The sequence below is a fragment of the Rhinopithecus roxellana genome, chromosome 14 (genome assembly GCF_007565055.1).
Source record: "Rhinopithecus roxellana isolate Shanxi Qingling chromosome 14, ASM756505v1, whole genome shotgun sequence".
NCBI lineage: Eukaryota > Metazoa > Chordata > Mammalia > Primates > Cercopithecidae > Rhinopithecus > Rhinopithecus roxellana.
The window spans coordinates 36395852-36409454 of record NC_044562.1 but is presented as its reverse complement, the minus strand read 5'-3'; the positions used below and the strand labels follow the sequence as shown (position 1 = coordinate 36409454).

At 41.6% G+C, this 13603-nt stretch overlaps 2 protein-coding genes across 4 annotated transcripts in view; both read right to left on the bottom strand.

Annotated features, from left to right (window-relative positions):
* Positions 1–13603, bottom strand: part of RFTN2 (raftlin family member 2) — a 94194-nt gene that overhangs the window by 32470 nt on the left and 48121 nt on the right. For all 3 annotated transcript variants that reach the window (XM_010381632.2, XM_030916515.1, XM_030916514.1), the window contains exons 6-7: positions 7072–7193; positions 5166–5269 (exon numbers count right to left, since the gene is read on the bottom strand). In XM_010381632.2, the coding sequence (XP_010379934.1) occupies positions 5166–5269; positions 7072–7193 (226 nt within the window). The remainder of the gene's footprint in view (positions 1–5165; positions 5270–7071; positions 7194–13603) is intronic.
* On the bottom strand, positions 11856–13347 carry LOC104676750 (glutamate dehydrogenase 1, mitochondrial-like). Its single transcript, XM_010381630.2, is given in 2 exon segments — positions 11856–11951; positions 11953–13347. Coding segments are annotated over 2 exon segments (1476 nt in total). The 5' UTR covers positions 13333–13347.

Below are 13603 nucleotides of genomic sequence, written 5' to 3'. Positions count from 1 at the left end.
AGGAATTTATCCATTTCTTCTAGATTTTCTAGTTTATTTGCATAGAGGCGTCTAGTATTCTCTGATGGTAGTTTGTATCTCTGTGGGATTGGTGGTGATATCCCCTTTATCATTTTTTATTGTATCTATTTGATCCTTCTCTCTTTTCTTATTAGTCTGGCTAGTGGTCTTGGTCTATGTATTTTGTTGATCTTTTAAAAAAACCAGCTCCTGGATTCATTGATTTTTTGAAGGGTGTTTTGCGTTTCTGTCTCCTTCAGTTCTGCTCTGATCTTAGTTATTTCCTGTCTTCTGCTAGCTTTTGAATTTGTTTGCTCTTGCTTCTCTAGTTCTTTTAATTGTGATGTTAGGGTGTCGATTTTAGATCTTTCCTGCTTTCTCTTATGGGCATTTAGTGCTATAAATTTCCCTCTACACACTGCTTTAAATGTGTCCGGGAGATTCTGGTACATTGTGTCTTTGTTCTCATTGGTTTCAAAGAGCATCTTTATTTCTGCCTTCATTTTGTTATTTACCCAATAGTCATTCAGGAGCAGGTTGTTCAGTTTCCACGTAGTTGTGAGGTTTTGAGTGAGTTTCTTAATCTTGAGTTCTAATTTGATTACACTGTGGTCTGAGAGACAGTTTGTTGTGATTTCTGTTCTTTTACATTTGCTGAGGAGTGTTTTACTTTCAATTATGAGGTCAATTTTAGAATAAGTATGATGTGATGCTGAGAAGAATGTATATTCTGTTGGTTTGGGGTGGAGAGTTCTGTAGTTGTCTATTAGGTCCGCTTGAAGACCAGACTTTTTAATGTTCTCGGTATCGTATAACGATTCAACTGGACCAAAAGGCCCCTGCCTTTAAATTCTGCCTTCTAGATATAAATGAGTGCATGTCTTTCTCTATCCTTGTTCCTAAGTTCCCTCTCTTTCTCTCACCACCTCCCTTACCTTTCTCACTTTCTCTCTCTCAATGTAAGGTTAGAATTCAGTGTTTCCGAAAGTGCATCAAAATCACTTTGGGATTCCTGTTACAATGCACATTCCTGCTCACACTCCAGGATTCGGAGAGGCGAGCCATGTTGCTGTTTTGAGGTAGCCAAACATAGGGAACTTTGGTTCTTCCTTCCCCTTTATTTTGGTGGTTTTTTAAGGTCAAAAATATTAGCTGCTAGCTCAGCAAGTTTGCTCCTCCACCAAATTTGCTCTGAAGAGTTTAGTGTCAACTTCCACCTTGAGCTCCTGAAGGGCAAAAGGATTGAGCTCACTGGTATTATTAATAGTGATAACGATTAAGAAGGGATTCTGGCATGTTTTCAGGACCGATAACAATAACTCTGGAATAATGTGGTGATATAAGATTACAGCATCATGACATTTCCATGGTAATGCAGTTTTAAACCTTAGTGGTGAGATACTGCCTAGGGTAATTGAAGCAACAACTTTAACCTAGGGACACACTATATCTATGTAATCCAGTAACAGGATATATTTGAGTGAGGGGAAAACATCTTATACACAGGCCATTCGAGTATGGCTTAGGTGATAAAAGAATAGGGAAAATGTTGAAATTACTTAAGACTCTATTGTTGCATATAAGACAAACATATGTAAGGAAGAAGGTTTTCACTGGCAGTAGTTTTAAGTTATGTTTTCAACATGTGGGTCGCAAAAGGAAGATGATGATAGATGTTTGTTTTTCTGGGTGTGAGAATATGTGTAAGCAGATATCTTAATAATGTCCTTATGTATTTCTGTTGCTTTTATTGTCTTGTCATCTTCAGTGCTGATTTTGTATATAGTGAGCTACAGTATTTACATTTTCTGAAACATCCTGATTTAGGACAGGCCAAGCTATCATGCCTGAACACTGGTTTCAGCTTATCAGAAATTTTGGTTCTGCTAAGGATTAGGTCCCAAAACATTAGCCCTAATTCATTAGCCTAATATGCCCGGGCCCTGTATAGGTACTTTGCATGTATTATCTTAGTCATCGTGATAATCCACTAAAATTGATATTACTGTACCATTTTTCAGATAAGCAAATTTATCTTAAAAATGTTAGATGAAGGCCGGGCGCGGTGGCTCAAGCCTGTAATCCCAGCACTTTGGGAGGCTGAGACGGGCGGATCACGAGGTCAGGAGATCAAGACCATCTTGGCTAACACAGTGAAACCCCGTCTCTACTAAAAAGTACAAAAAACTAGCCGGGCGTAGTGGCGGGCGCTTGTAGTCCCAGCTGCTCGGGAGGCTGAGGCAGGAGAATGGCGTGAACCCAGGAGGCGGAGCTTGCAGTGAGCTGAGATCCAGCCACTGCACTCCAGCCTGGGCGACAGAGCGAGACTCCGTCTCAAAAAAAAAAAAAAAAAAAAAAAATGTTAGATGACTTGCCCAAATCATACAGCTAGACAATGATGAAGCTATAATTAAAACAAGATCTGCTTAGCTCCAAAGCCTGGGCAGCTTGTAACCATTCCTCTAGTTTCAGAGACTAAAAACTTCGGGCTCTATCCTCTACCTTGACCAAGGTCAACTGTATATAACATTTTTCTTTATTTGTAAAGATGACATAATTGACAATGATTACATCATTGTGTGTACTAAAGCAGCTAAGAACAGCATGTGACACATCACAGGGACAGTATATTTGTGCAAGAATAAAAAGGCAGAGGATAAACAAGCTTTACCAACAATCCTTGTACCAAACGACCTTCATCCTATATTGCCTATGTTGCAGGCACTTGGCAGGACTCCAATTACAAAATGCAAAGGAACAAAATAAACACCAATATTGCACAATGCTCCTTGGCATACAAAAGAAGAGTAGACATTGTGTGTTGTAGTGAGCCTCGTTAAATAATGGCAATTACTGTTAAAATTACATTTTTTGGCTACCTTCTATACAGAGTTAGTAGCAGATTCCTAAATGGAAATCTGCTAAATGGTGATGATGATGCCCTCTAATCTCTTTAGTATTTGATGATCCCATCTAACTTTGACAGTTTAAAATGTCTCTTCTTTTTATAAATTTTTTTTTTTTTTTTGAGACAGAGTCTCGCTCTGTCGCCCAGGCTGGAGTGCAGTGGCACAATCTTGGTTCACTGCAAGCTCTGCCTCCCGGGTTCATGTCATTCTCCCGCCTCAGCCTCCCGAGTAGCTGGGACTACAGGCGCTCGCCACCACGCCCGGCTAATTTTTTGTATTTTTAGTAGAGACGGGGTTTCACTGTGTTAGCCAAGATGGTCTTGATCTCCTGACCTCGTGATCCGCCCGCCTTGGCCTTCCAAAGTGCTGGGATTACAGGCGTGAGCCACTGCACCCGGCCTGTCTCTTCTTTTTAATATTCCTATAGAACCTATAGACTAAGACACCTCAAGTAGCCCTTGATGAGTTACTGTATTATATTACACAATACATAAGCTTGATGTGCTCTGACCAGAATGTAAGCCCCTCGTTTTGTATGTATGAAACGTAAGCTTAACCAGTTCACAGGCTCCTTCAGGGCCAGAAACCATGTACAGCTTCCACATATTTTTATTGATTGATTGACTTTTTGCCTTTTAAATTTGATTTTTAGAATTTAAAATTCAGAATGGCGTGGCAGAGATAAGAGAAGGAGCGTCTGAATGCTGAGAAGAGTTTGGCTGGAGATGGTTGGAGAAGAGAGAGGCTGCTAGATGGTCAAACTCCAGGAGATGATCATCTTCCCACTGCATCCCACCTCCATCCTCAATAAAACCTGCACAATCACCATCCTCAATTCCCTGTGCAACTTGGTTCTTCCTGGACACTGGACAAGGACCTAGGTACTGAGAGGACACTGAGCTGGTTAACACTTAAGCCGTCTGCAGATGGCAAAACTAAAAGAGCACTGTAACACATGCCTACTTGGGCTTTGGGAGTCGCAGACACCCACCCCTAGACGCTACCATGGGGCCAGAGCCCCAGAGCACTCGTCCCAGCTCCTGCAACTGCCCATCTGTGTGCTTCCTCTCCCATAAGTGGTTTGAGCATGCAGAGGGTAAACAGACAAGCCACACCCCTGTTACACGTCCTGCAAGGTTGGGGGCAGGGGTATCAGGGAATTCTCCCGTTTCATGAAGACTGAATCTTGAGAATTACTACTGTTCTGTTATTTGATAGGTATGTCACAGAGTAGAAGAGGTTGGGAAATCATGCTTCAAGGAGTCATCACTCAATTTGAGAACAGTTACTACAGAGCTCTGGGAAGAAAAGTAGATTAATTGTTTTGTTTACTGCAAACATTCTTTTTTTGTTCTTTAAACTTGAATATCTTTGCTTTATATCCACCATAATTCCTTTCCCTACCTGAAGAAGGTGTGGCTTTTCAGATAAAGCCATGCCGATCAAAGATTTTTAAATGTGGGATACTGGGATACTGGACAGGGCTAAGTTGCTAAACTGGGAAGGCCAGAGAAGGTGAGTGAAATGGATTAGACTAAGGAAGGGGAGGTTGCCTTCCTTAGTCACACCTGCCAATCACTAAGAATGTTGAACCATATTGACACTGCTAAAAGGGAAGGCCCAGGTGGTACTGTGCTGTACTCTGCAGGTAGTCACCTGCCCAGGCAGGACAGCCTTGGCAGCCAGTCATTTCCTGGATGCCAAAGCAGGCAGAGGACACATCTCTGGGTCCCAGGAATAGCAAAGCATTTTACATAATGACTTACTTGGTTTCTGTTTCCCTCTCTCAAAAAAGTAAGATTCAATTTTTCCTTTCCAAGAAAGTTAGTAAAAGGAGAAAAGGAAAAGGAAAGTTAGTACGTATAAAATACTGGCATTTGGTTCTAATGTAGGTATTTATTTTAACGGAAACAGCTACCAAGTCCATGTGCCAAGGGGAACTAACTCACCACACTGGAGGGGTGGTGGCAGAAGCGCACCTCCATCCTGCTCGCTCTGGAACCTTACTGTGTCCTAAACCAGGCTGTGTGCTGGGGTGAGGACAGTTTTGCATATGTGTTGCAGAGCCTAACAGCTTATACATCTATAATGCCAAGGACTAGATTTACTAACCTCTAAGGTCCATAAAATCAAATTAGAAGCTCAGTGAAATGTTTTCTGTAGGCATTAAACAAATATTTGTTGAACTGAACTATCTAACAAATGAAGTTATATATTAGAATTAAGTGATAGTATGTAAGGATGCTTTTGCCTTACCTGTCATGTCTCAATACAGGTGTGGGCAACACGCTTGTCAGAAGCCATCCGAATTCAGCCAGAGTGTGCAGCAGAGGGCCATAATCTGTTTTGATTTCACATCCCTGCATGAATAGGCATAAAAGCTCATACTCTAATGGCAAAGACAACCAAGCACACAATTACAACAAAGGGTGATACGTGTTAGGATGAGGGGAGTTCACTTTCATCCGTTGCAGCCTTCCTGGGCTTCATGTTCTGCTTTGCTTCCTTCTAATAATTGAACCAAGTTAGAAACACTGGTAAAGGAGAGAGGTTTCCATCCGGTTGTCCGAAGTTTGGGCCTTCCTTTGGTCTTGTTAGGGCAGTGGTTCTTGAAATTTAATATATGGGGTTGGGAAGCTGGGAATCTGCATTTTATTTTATTTTATTTTATTTTATTTTATTTTATTTTAAGAGAGGGTCTCATCCCTCCATCCAGGCTAGGGTGCAGTGGCACAATCATAACTCACTTTAACCTCAATTTCCTGAGCTCAAACTATCCTCCCGCCTCTGCCGCCTGAGGAACTGGGACTACAGGTGCATGACACTATGCCTGGTTAATTTTTAAATTTTTTTGTAGAGATGGAGTCTCACTATGTTGCCCAGGCTGGTCTTGAACTCTCAGGCTCAAGTTATCCTCCCACATCACCTCCTAAAGTGCTGGGGTTACAGGCATGAGCCGCTGTGCCAGGCAGAGTCTGCATTTTCACACGAGCTCCTTAGGGGATTTGGATCCAAGAAGTTTCTAGAACACATTTTCAGAAACACTGGTCTAGGGACCAGGAAGTGAGGACAAGAGTGGAGAGTGACGATAGTGGTATTGAGGATGATAGGTGCTTGGGTGTGGGGAGTCTTTCCACCGCTTTTTACTTAATTTGGAATTGAGTTTTGCTTGGAGCTTTACCTCTTCCCCCAAATCCTTTTTCCCCACTCAATGGGTTTTCTGGTTTCTTTGAAAATGGGCTATGTCTCTTAACCTTTGTACAGTCAGAAAGGTAAAAGTGTCCCTGAAACAGCCTGTCAGGGAAGGCCTCACATACAAAACAGAATATACCTGAATTCAGTGTGTACACCTCAAGGGCAGTCCATTCAGTGACATCTGAATTCAGGGTGCACAACATCAGCAGCAATGTTATCTCTGATTGTGAAGGACAATGCTGTGTGTACATGTTTGGCCTGGTGAGAGAGAGAACATCTTTTGGATATTTTTGCCTTTGAAAGTCATTCACAAGGTTAAAAAAACCTCAGTCACATTGGTTGATTGGAGACAAAACACTAGGTGAGTGACTGAATTTTTTAATTTCAATCAGTTGTCACAGAATGCTGTAAAGAGAAGCTCAGTGCCAGGTGATGTGTTTTTGGCTTAAAATTTTTGGGAACTTACTGCTACTTATGCATAATTATTTCTCTATCTTGCAAAAACATTTAACATTGGATAAAGCAAATTACCTTTTCACAAATCTGAAAAAAGTGTGTTCATGCATTTGTGATGAGATTCTAAACACTAAACAAATATGTGTTTAAGGATACTGCATGTGCCAGCACTGAAGAGCTTTAACATGTAAAATAAAATATGTATAGCCTGGGCAACATGGCGAGACCGTGTCTCTACAAAAAATACAAAAAAATTAACTGAGTATGGTGATGCATGCCTGTAGTCCCAGCTACCTGGGAGGCTGAGGTTGGAGAATCACCTGAGCCAGGGGAAGTTGAGGCTGCAGTGAACTGTGATGCACTCCAGCCTGGGTGACAGAGTAAGACCCTGTCTCAAAAAACAAACAAACAAACAAGAAAAAAAACAAAAAACAACCCCAAACCAAACATATATATAATATATATTATATTTATATATGTAAAGCTAAATTGTCAGAAAACTGCAGCTCACCTCAATAACAGTCCATTGTTCCACTACGATGGCATCATTTCCTTTCCTACTAGAACCTGGAACTCCAGAACCTTCTTCTTCATAGATAAAAAATCCTTCCAAAGATTTAGGCAAATGTTCCCCTGTGAGGAAAAGGATACAATTAAGAAGGGTTGTAAATACTAAGTGGCTCGTAAAACCATCTAAATCCTTAAATAACCCACATAGGAAACTGAAGGAAAAACATTGCAATTAAAAAACATTTGTTTTGGTGGAATCAATAATATCCTCCTCCTCTTGGAAAGTTTTTCTTTCTCCCCAAAGATCAACACTTTTTTTTTTTTTTTCACTTCACTGAATTAAAATCCAACTATACACATAAAAACTACAATAGCAAAAACAAGATAAAATAGTGTGGCACAGTGAGAAGCAAGTGGAAAATCAATCTAAAAGGCATCTGGAAGTGATCTTCATTTTGAAATCAAAATTTGGCTGTGGATCTATCCGTTGTATGCATGTTAATTATACCATTAAGAGAAACAGCATAAAAATGCTAATATTTGAAATTAAAGGCATGATATTAAAATTAATGCTAGGTAAGTTTACTTCAAAAGACCTAAACACAGAACAATTCTTTACCTCAATGATGGGTTAAAAGGAAAAAAAAAGAAAAACAGGGACAGGAAGACCCTAAACAAAAGTCATTGTCAAAAGAATTCCTGCTGGGAAGGAAGTTTTAAGGGAGGGCCTCTTTGACTTTTTCTTGAATAGTCGACAATAACCAGCTGGCCTACACAAACTGATTTTATGGAAGTTCTTTTGTCTCCTATTTTGCTATAGGAGACATTTTTCCCATGGTTATGTGCTGGTTAAACATTTCGGTTTTTGTGCAGCACAATGTCACATTGAAGTTTCCCTGGTTGACAGCTCTCTAAATTCTAAAGGTCTGAAAAGTTTTCAAATGATCTTTTAAGCTTAAAGACAAAAAAGACAAAAGTAATTTTAATGTAATTTTCTGTTTTAATTTTTAATATCAGGCTATAAATTTTAAGAGATAAATCATTATTATTATTTGTTTGACATCATTCATGGTTATGGCAGAACACCATGAAGAATTTGCATTGTTCAGTAGTGGTTCCCAAGAACCCAGTAGGCCGGGTGCGGTGGCTCACTCCTGTAATCCCAACAGTTTGGGAGGCCGAGGCAGGCAGATCACCTGAGGTCAGGAGTTCGAGACCAGCCTGACCAACATGGAGAAACCCCATATCTACTGAAAATACAAAATTAGCTGGGCATGGTGGCTCATGCCTGTAATCCTGGCTACTTGGGAGGCAGAGGCCGGAGAATCACTTGAACCCGGGAGATGGAGATTGTGGTGAGCCGAGATCGTGCCATTGCACTTCAGCCTGGATGACAGAGCAAGACTCCATCTCAAAAACAAAAGAAAACAAAAAGAAAAATGAAAAACAAACAAAAAAACCAGTAAAGTTTAGTTTCCTAGTTCAAATTGGTTTTCTAATTACAGTATATATTTCATTTCCTTTAAATGTACTTATTTACTATCATACCAAAGTGACCAGTGGAATCAAATTTGTTTCTGATTGAAAGTTTAGGGCATCACTAGATCATCTTTACAATTGTACATGCCCCAAGTTCCCTTTTAGAGGTATGTGTTTTAAAATTAGTTGTATGCTGTGGTAATTACACAGTTAATTATAATCTCCTCCTTTCTTACTTTGGGATTATATAATGTGAAAACTCTGGGCTTTGTGGCTCCAGGTCTGTTTTCTTGCTCTCAGTATTTGAAGACGCTAACACAATCCTACCTTGCTTTATTGTGCTTTGCTTTACTGTGTTTTGCAGATACTGTGTTTTTTTTTTTTTTTTTTTTTTTTTTTTTTCAAATTGAAGGTTTGCGGCAATCCTGCATTGAGCAAGTCTATTAGTGCCATTTTTCCAAAGGTGTGTACTCACTTCATGTCTTGGTGTCACATTTTAGTAATTCTTGCAATATTTCAATGTTTTTCATTATTATTCTATTGTTATGGTGGTCTGTGATCAATGATCTTTGATGTTACTATTGTAATTGTTTTGGGCCACCGGCAACCTTGTCCATATCAAATGGCGAATTTAATTGATAAATGTTGTGGGAGTTCTGACTGCTTCACTCACTGGCCCTCCCCCCATCTCTCTCCCTCTCCTCGAGCCCCCCATTCCCTGAAATTAGGCCAATGAATAACCCTGAAACAGCCTCTAGGTGTTCAAGTGAAAAGAAGAGTCAAAAGTTTCTCATTTTAAATCGAAAGCTGGGAATCATTATTAAGCTTAGTGAGGAAGACATGTCAAAGCTGAGACAGGCGGTAAAGTAGGCCTCTTGTGTCAGTTAGCCAAGTTGTAAATGTAAGGGAAAAGTTCTTGAAGGAAAATAAAAGTGAATGAATGATAAGAAAGCAAAACAGAATTCTTGATGATATGGAGACAGTTTTAATGGTTTGGATAGAAGATCAAACCAGCCACAAGCAGTCCCTTAAGCCAAAGTCGAATCCAGAGCAAGATCCTAACTCTATTCCATTCTATGAAGGCTGAGAGAGGTGAGGAAGCTGTGGAAGGAAAGTTGGAAGCCGACAGAGGTTGGTTCATAAAGTTTAAGGAAAGAAGCTGTCTCCTTAACATAAAATTGCAAGGCAAAGGAGCAAGTGCTGATGTAGAAGCTACAGCAAGTTATCTAGAAGATCCAGCTAAGAGAATAGATAAAGGTGGCTACACAAAATTACAGATTTTTATTTATTATTTATTTATTTATTTATTTATTTTGAGACAGGGTCTCACTCTTTCACTCAGGCTGGGGTAGGATGGCGCGATCTCGGCTCACTGCAACCTCTACCTCCCCAGGCTCAAGCGATTCTCCTGCCTCAGTCTTCCAAGTAGCTGAGATTACAGGTGCCCGCCACCACAACCAGCTAATTTTTGTTTTTTTAGTAGAGATGGGGTTTCACCATGTTAGCCAGGCTGGTCTCGAACTCCTGATCTCAAATGATCCACCCGCCTCAGCCTCCCAAAGTGTTGGGATTACAGGCGTGAGCCACCGTGCCTGGCCTAAAACTACAGATTTTCAATGTCAGTAAAACAACCTTATAGTGGAAGATGTCATCCAGGACTTTCATTGCTAGAGAGGGGGAGTTAATGCCAGGCTTCAAAGCTTCACAGGACAGGTTAACTATCTTGTTAGGGACTAATGCAGTTGGTGAAGCCAATGCTTTAAGTTGAAGCCAATGCTTATTTACTATTCTAAAAATCCTAGGGCCCTTAAGAATTATGCTAGATCTACTCTGCCTGTGATCTAGACATGGAAAACAAAGCCTGGATGACAGCACATCTGTTTATAGTACGGTTTACTGAATAGTTTAAGCCCACTATTCAGACCCCCTGCTCAGAAAAAAAGATACCTTTCAAAATATTATGCTTATTGACAACGTACTTGATCACCTAAGAGCTCTGATCAAGATATACAAGAAGATTAATGTTTTCTTTTTTTTTTTGAAAACGTAGACTTTTAATAACTGCTTTTATCACCAGGTTAAGCCATGCAGTTACGAAGTAGTTAGAAATTTCTGAAAGGGTGTTATCGTTTAAAAAAAAAAAAAGCTGATTCTTACACATATATTATCTAGCACTTCATGGGGACACTACTATTCAAAAGGCCCTGACCAAATAACTCCCAAATGAAACACTCAACCCAAGGTTGTTTTCAGCCCACTGTTAGCGAAGCTGGGTGCAGAATGCAAAGCCTCTAAAAGGAGAGGACACAAAATCAGGTGAGTAGGGGCCATTGGCAATGCTCAGAGCCAGCCAGACTACAAACAGGGAGCCCAAGTGGTTTTTTTCTGGGACACTCTACTTGAATTATTGTTTAATTAGTCAACCATAGATCTTCAAAAGAGACCAATTAGTTAACATGATAAAAAGGTTACTGCATTCTTTGGACTATGTGTCGTAATTATAGTTAGCAAATTCTGACAGTTTTAATGAAAATAGCCTCCACCATTTTGCAAGTATGAAGATAACTTATTTATCCACAGGGCTTTTAATGTTTGCTGGACAGCAATACATGACTGATAAGCTATAAATGACACTGTTTTATGATATAAAAATACTAGTTTTTTTATTTGTTATTTTTTATAGGCATTCACTGTTTGAGTCAAGGTTAGGCTTGTTAAGTGATTAAAAGCAATTTTATTACAGCAGCATGTACTTATTTTATTCTAAAAGAATAAAATTCATAAACAGAAACAGCTTTTATATTTGTTTGCAACCTGCAAAATTGAGTTATTTTGCTGATATAAAACACTAAGAACTCACTTGAGGACCATGCCACCTTCTGAAAAGGCCACACACCTACTTCTTAAATGGGTTAAAGTCACAGTGTGTCCCACACTCGTCCAGAGGAAAATAAGTAAGCAACTGACTGCTCTTGACTGTCCCTTCCCCAGCAATAGCACTGATTGTGTTGGGGACAGCCACAGAACAAGGCTGCACAGCCAGATGGAGGAGACTTTATTTTTAAAGGCAAAATACCAAAATGGCTCTCTGGTGTAGGTGATTTCTACTTTCACACTCAGCTTGTACATGATCCCCAAACCTTAATTTCTTTCTCCTTAAGGGGCTGATTTGGACTGACTTGTTGAGAATGGTATCCATTATTAATGTCAGGAGAGAAAGGGATTTCTGTGGTTACATGTAAACTTGTGATAGGTCTGCAGAAGTTACAGGTTAAGAGGGTAGTGAGGAAGTCAGCCACGATCCATCTATGTGAAGGTCATACCGGCTTCATTGTACACTTTGAAAACTTTCTCAATGGCATTGACATAGGCAGCTGTTCTCAGGTCCAATCCCAGGTTAGTTATACTTCATGACTGTGCACATAATTTGCCTGGCAGAACGCTCCATTGTGTATGCTAAGCCAGAGTGCACGATGTCTTTCTCAGATGCACCCGATACCCTGTCTTGGATCTCTGCTGTGGATACAATGGGAACAGTTCCACCGTGCTTTCCAAATTTTCCTTCTAAACTCTCTTGAACAGACATGAGCAAGTTGTAGTTAGAATCCCTTTCATATTTGAAGGTCAGACGGCCGTAGCTGACATGATTCAGATTCTTCAGCCACTCAAAGTAAGATACTGTCACTCCTCCAGCATTCAAGTAGAGATCTGGAATAGTCATAATGTTTCTCTCCAGGAAGATCTTGTCAGTTTCTGGAGTTGTTGGCCCATTGGCACCTTCAGCAATGATCTTGGCTTTGACTCTGGGTGCGCTGGATTTGGTCAACTGCTTCTCATTGGCAGCTGGAATCAGTATGTCACAGTCGGCCTCCAAGATGCTTCCTTCATAGGGCTTTGCCCTGGGGAAGCCCAGAATGGACCCATGTTGCAATTTGAAGTCTTCCAGTTCCTTTGGGTCACTACCATCTGGATTCCACATGCTCCCATCAGACTCACCAACAGCAATACATTTAGCACCAAAACGATGTAAATATCTCATAGAGTGTAGGCCCACATTACCAAATCCCTGAACAACAAATGTTTTATCTCCAAACCCTGGTGTCATTCCTAAAATGCTCATGTAAGAAGCTTCATTGATGAAGTTTTCAATCCCATGGAAGACACCACCGCCAGTAGCAGAGATGCGTCCATGGATTCCCCCTTGGCTGATGGGTTTACCAGTAACACAGGCGTGTGCATTAATATCATAGTGCCCTTTGGTGCTGGCATAGGTATCAGCGATCTAGGACATCTCCCGCTCACCTTTGCTCATGTCTGGGGCAGGCACATCAATGCCAGGACCAATAAAGCCCTTCTTTGCTAGCTCCATGGTGAACCTCCTTGTGATCTTTTCCAATTCATTATCGGTATAGTTCTTGGGATTGATCTTAACACCAGCTTTAGCAGCCCCAAACGGCACATCAGCTACTGCACACTTGTATGTCATCAGAGAAGCCAAAGCTTTTACTTTATTTACACTCTCATCAGTGCTGTAACAGATACCTCCCCCGCAGGGCGTGCGGTGCTGGCTGTGCTGGGCTCGGCAGCCTTCGATGACCTCCCAGGAGCCGTCGTTGCGCCGGATGGGGAAGGAGAGACTCAGCACATGATTGCAGGGCTTGATGAGCCGCAGGATGCCGCGCACCCGGTTCCGCTTCTGCTCCTCGCTCTCACAGGTCCTCAGGTCCTCCACCAGCTTGTCCTCCACGATGCTGGCGCCGCGGTCGAAGAAGTCCTCCACCATCTTGAAGAAGTTGGGGTCGTCCTCGCGGTCGGCCACCGCCTCGCTGTGGCGGCGCCGGGCGGCCAATGCGAGCCCCGGCTGGGGGGCGGCGGCGGGCTGTCCCCGGCCCGGCCCAGCAACAGCGGCCGCTGAGCCCAGGGCTGCGGGCCCGGCCTGGTACAGCAGCAGCGCCTCACCCAGGCAGCGGTATATGGCGCCAGGCGGAGGGGAGGTGCGTGATGGTCGCGGAACAGGCGCGCTTTCTCAGAGTCCCAGCTACTAGGGAGGAAGA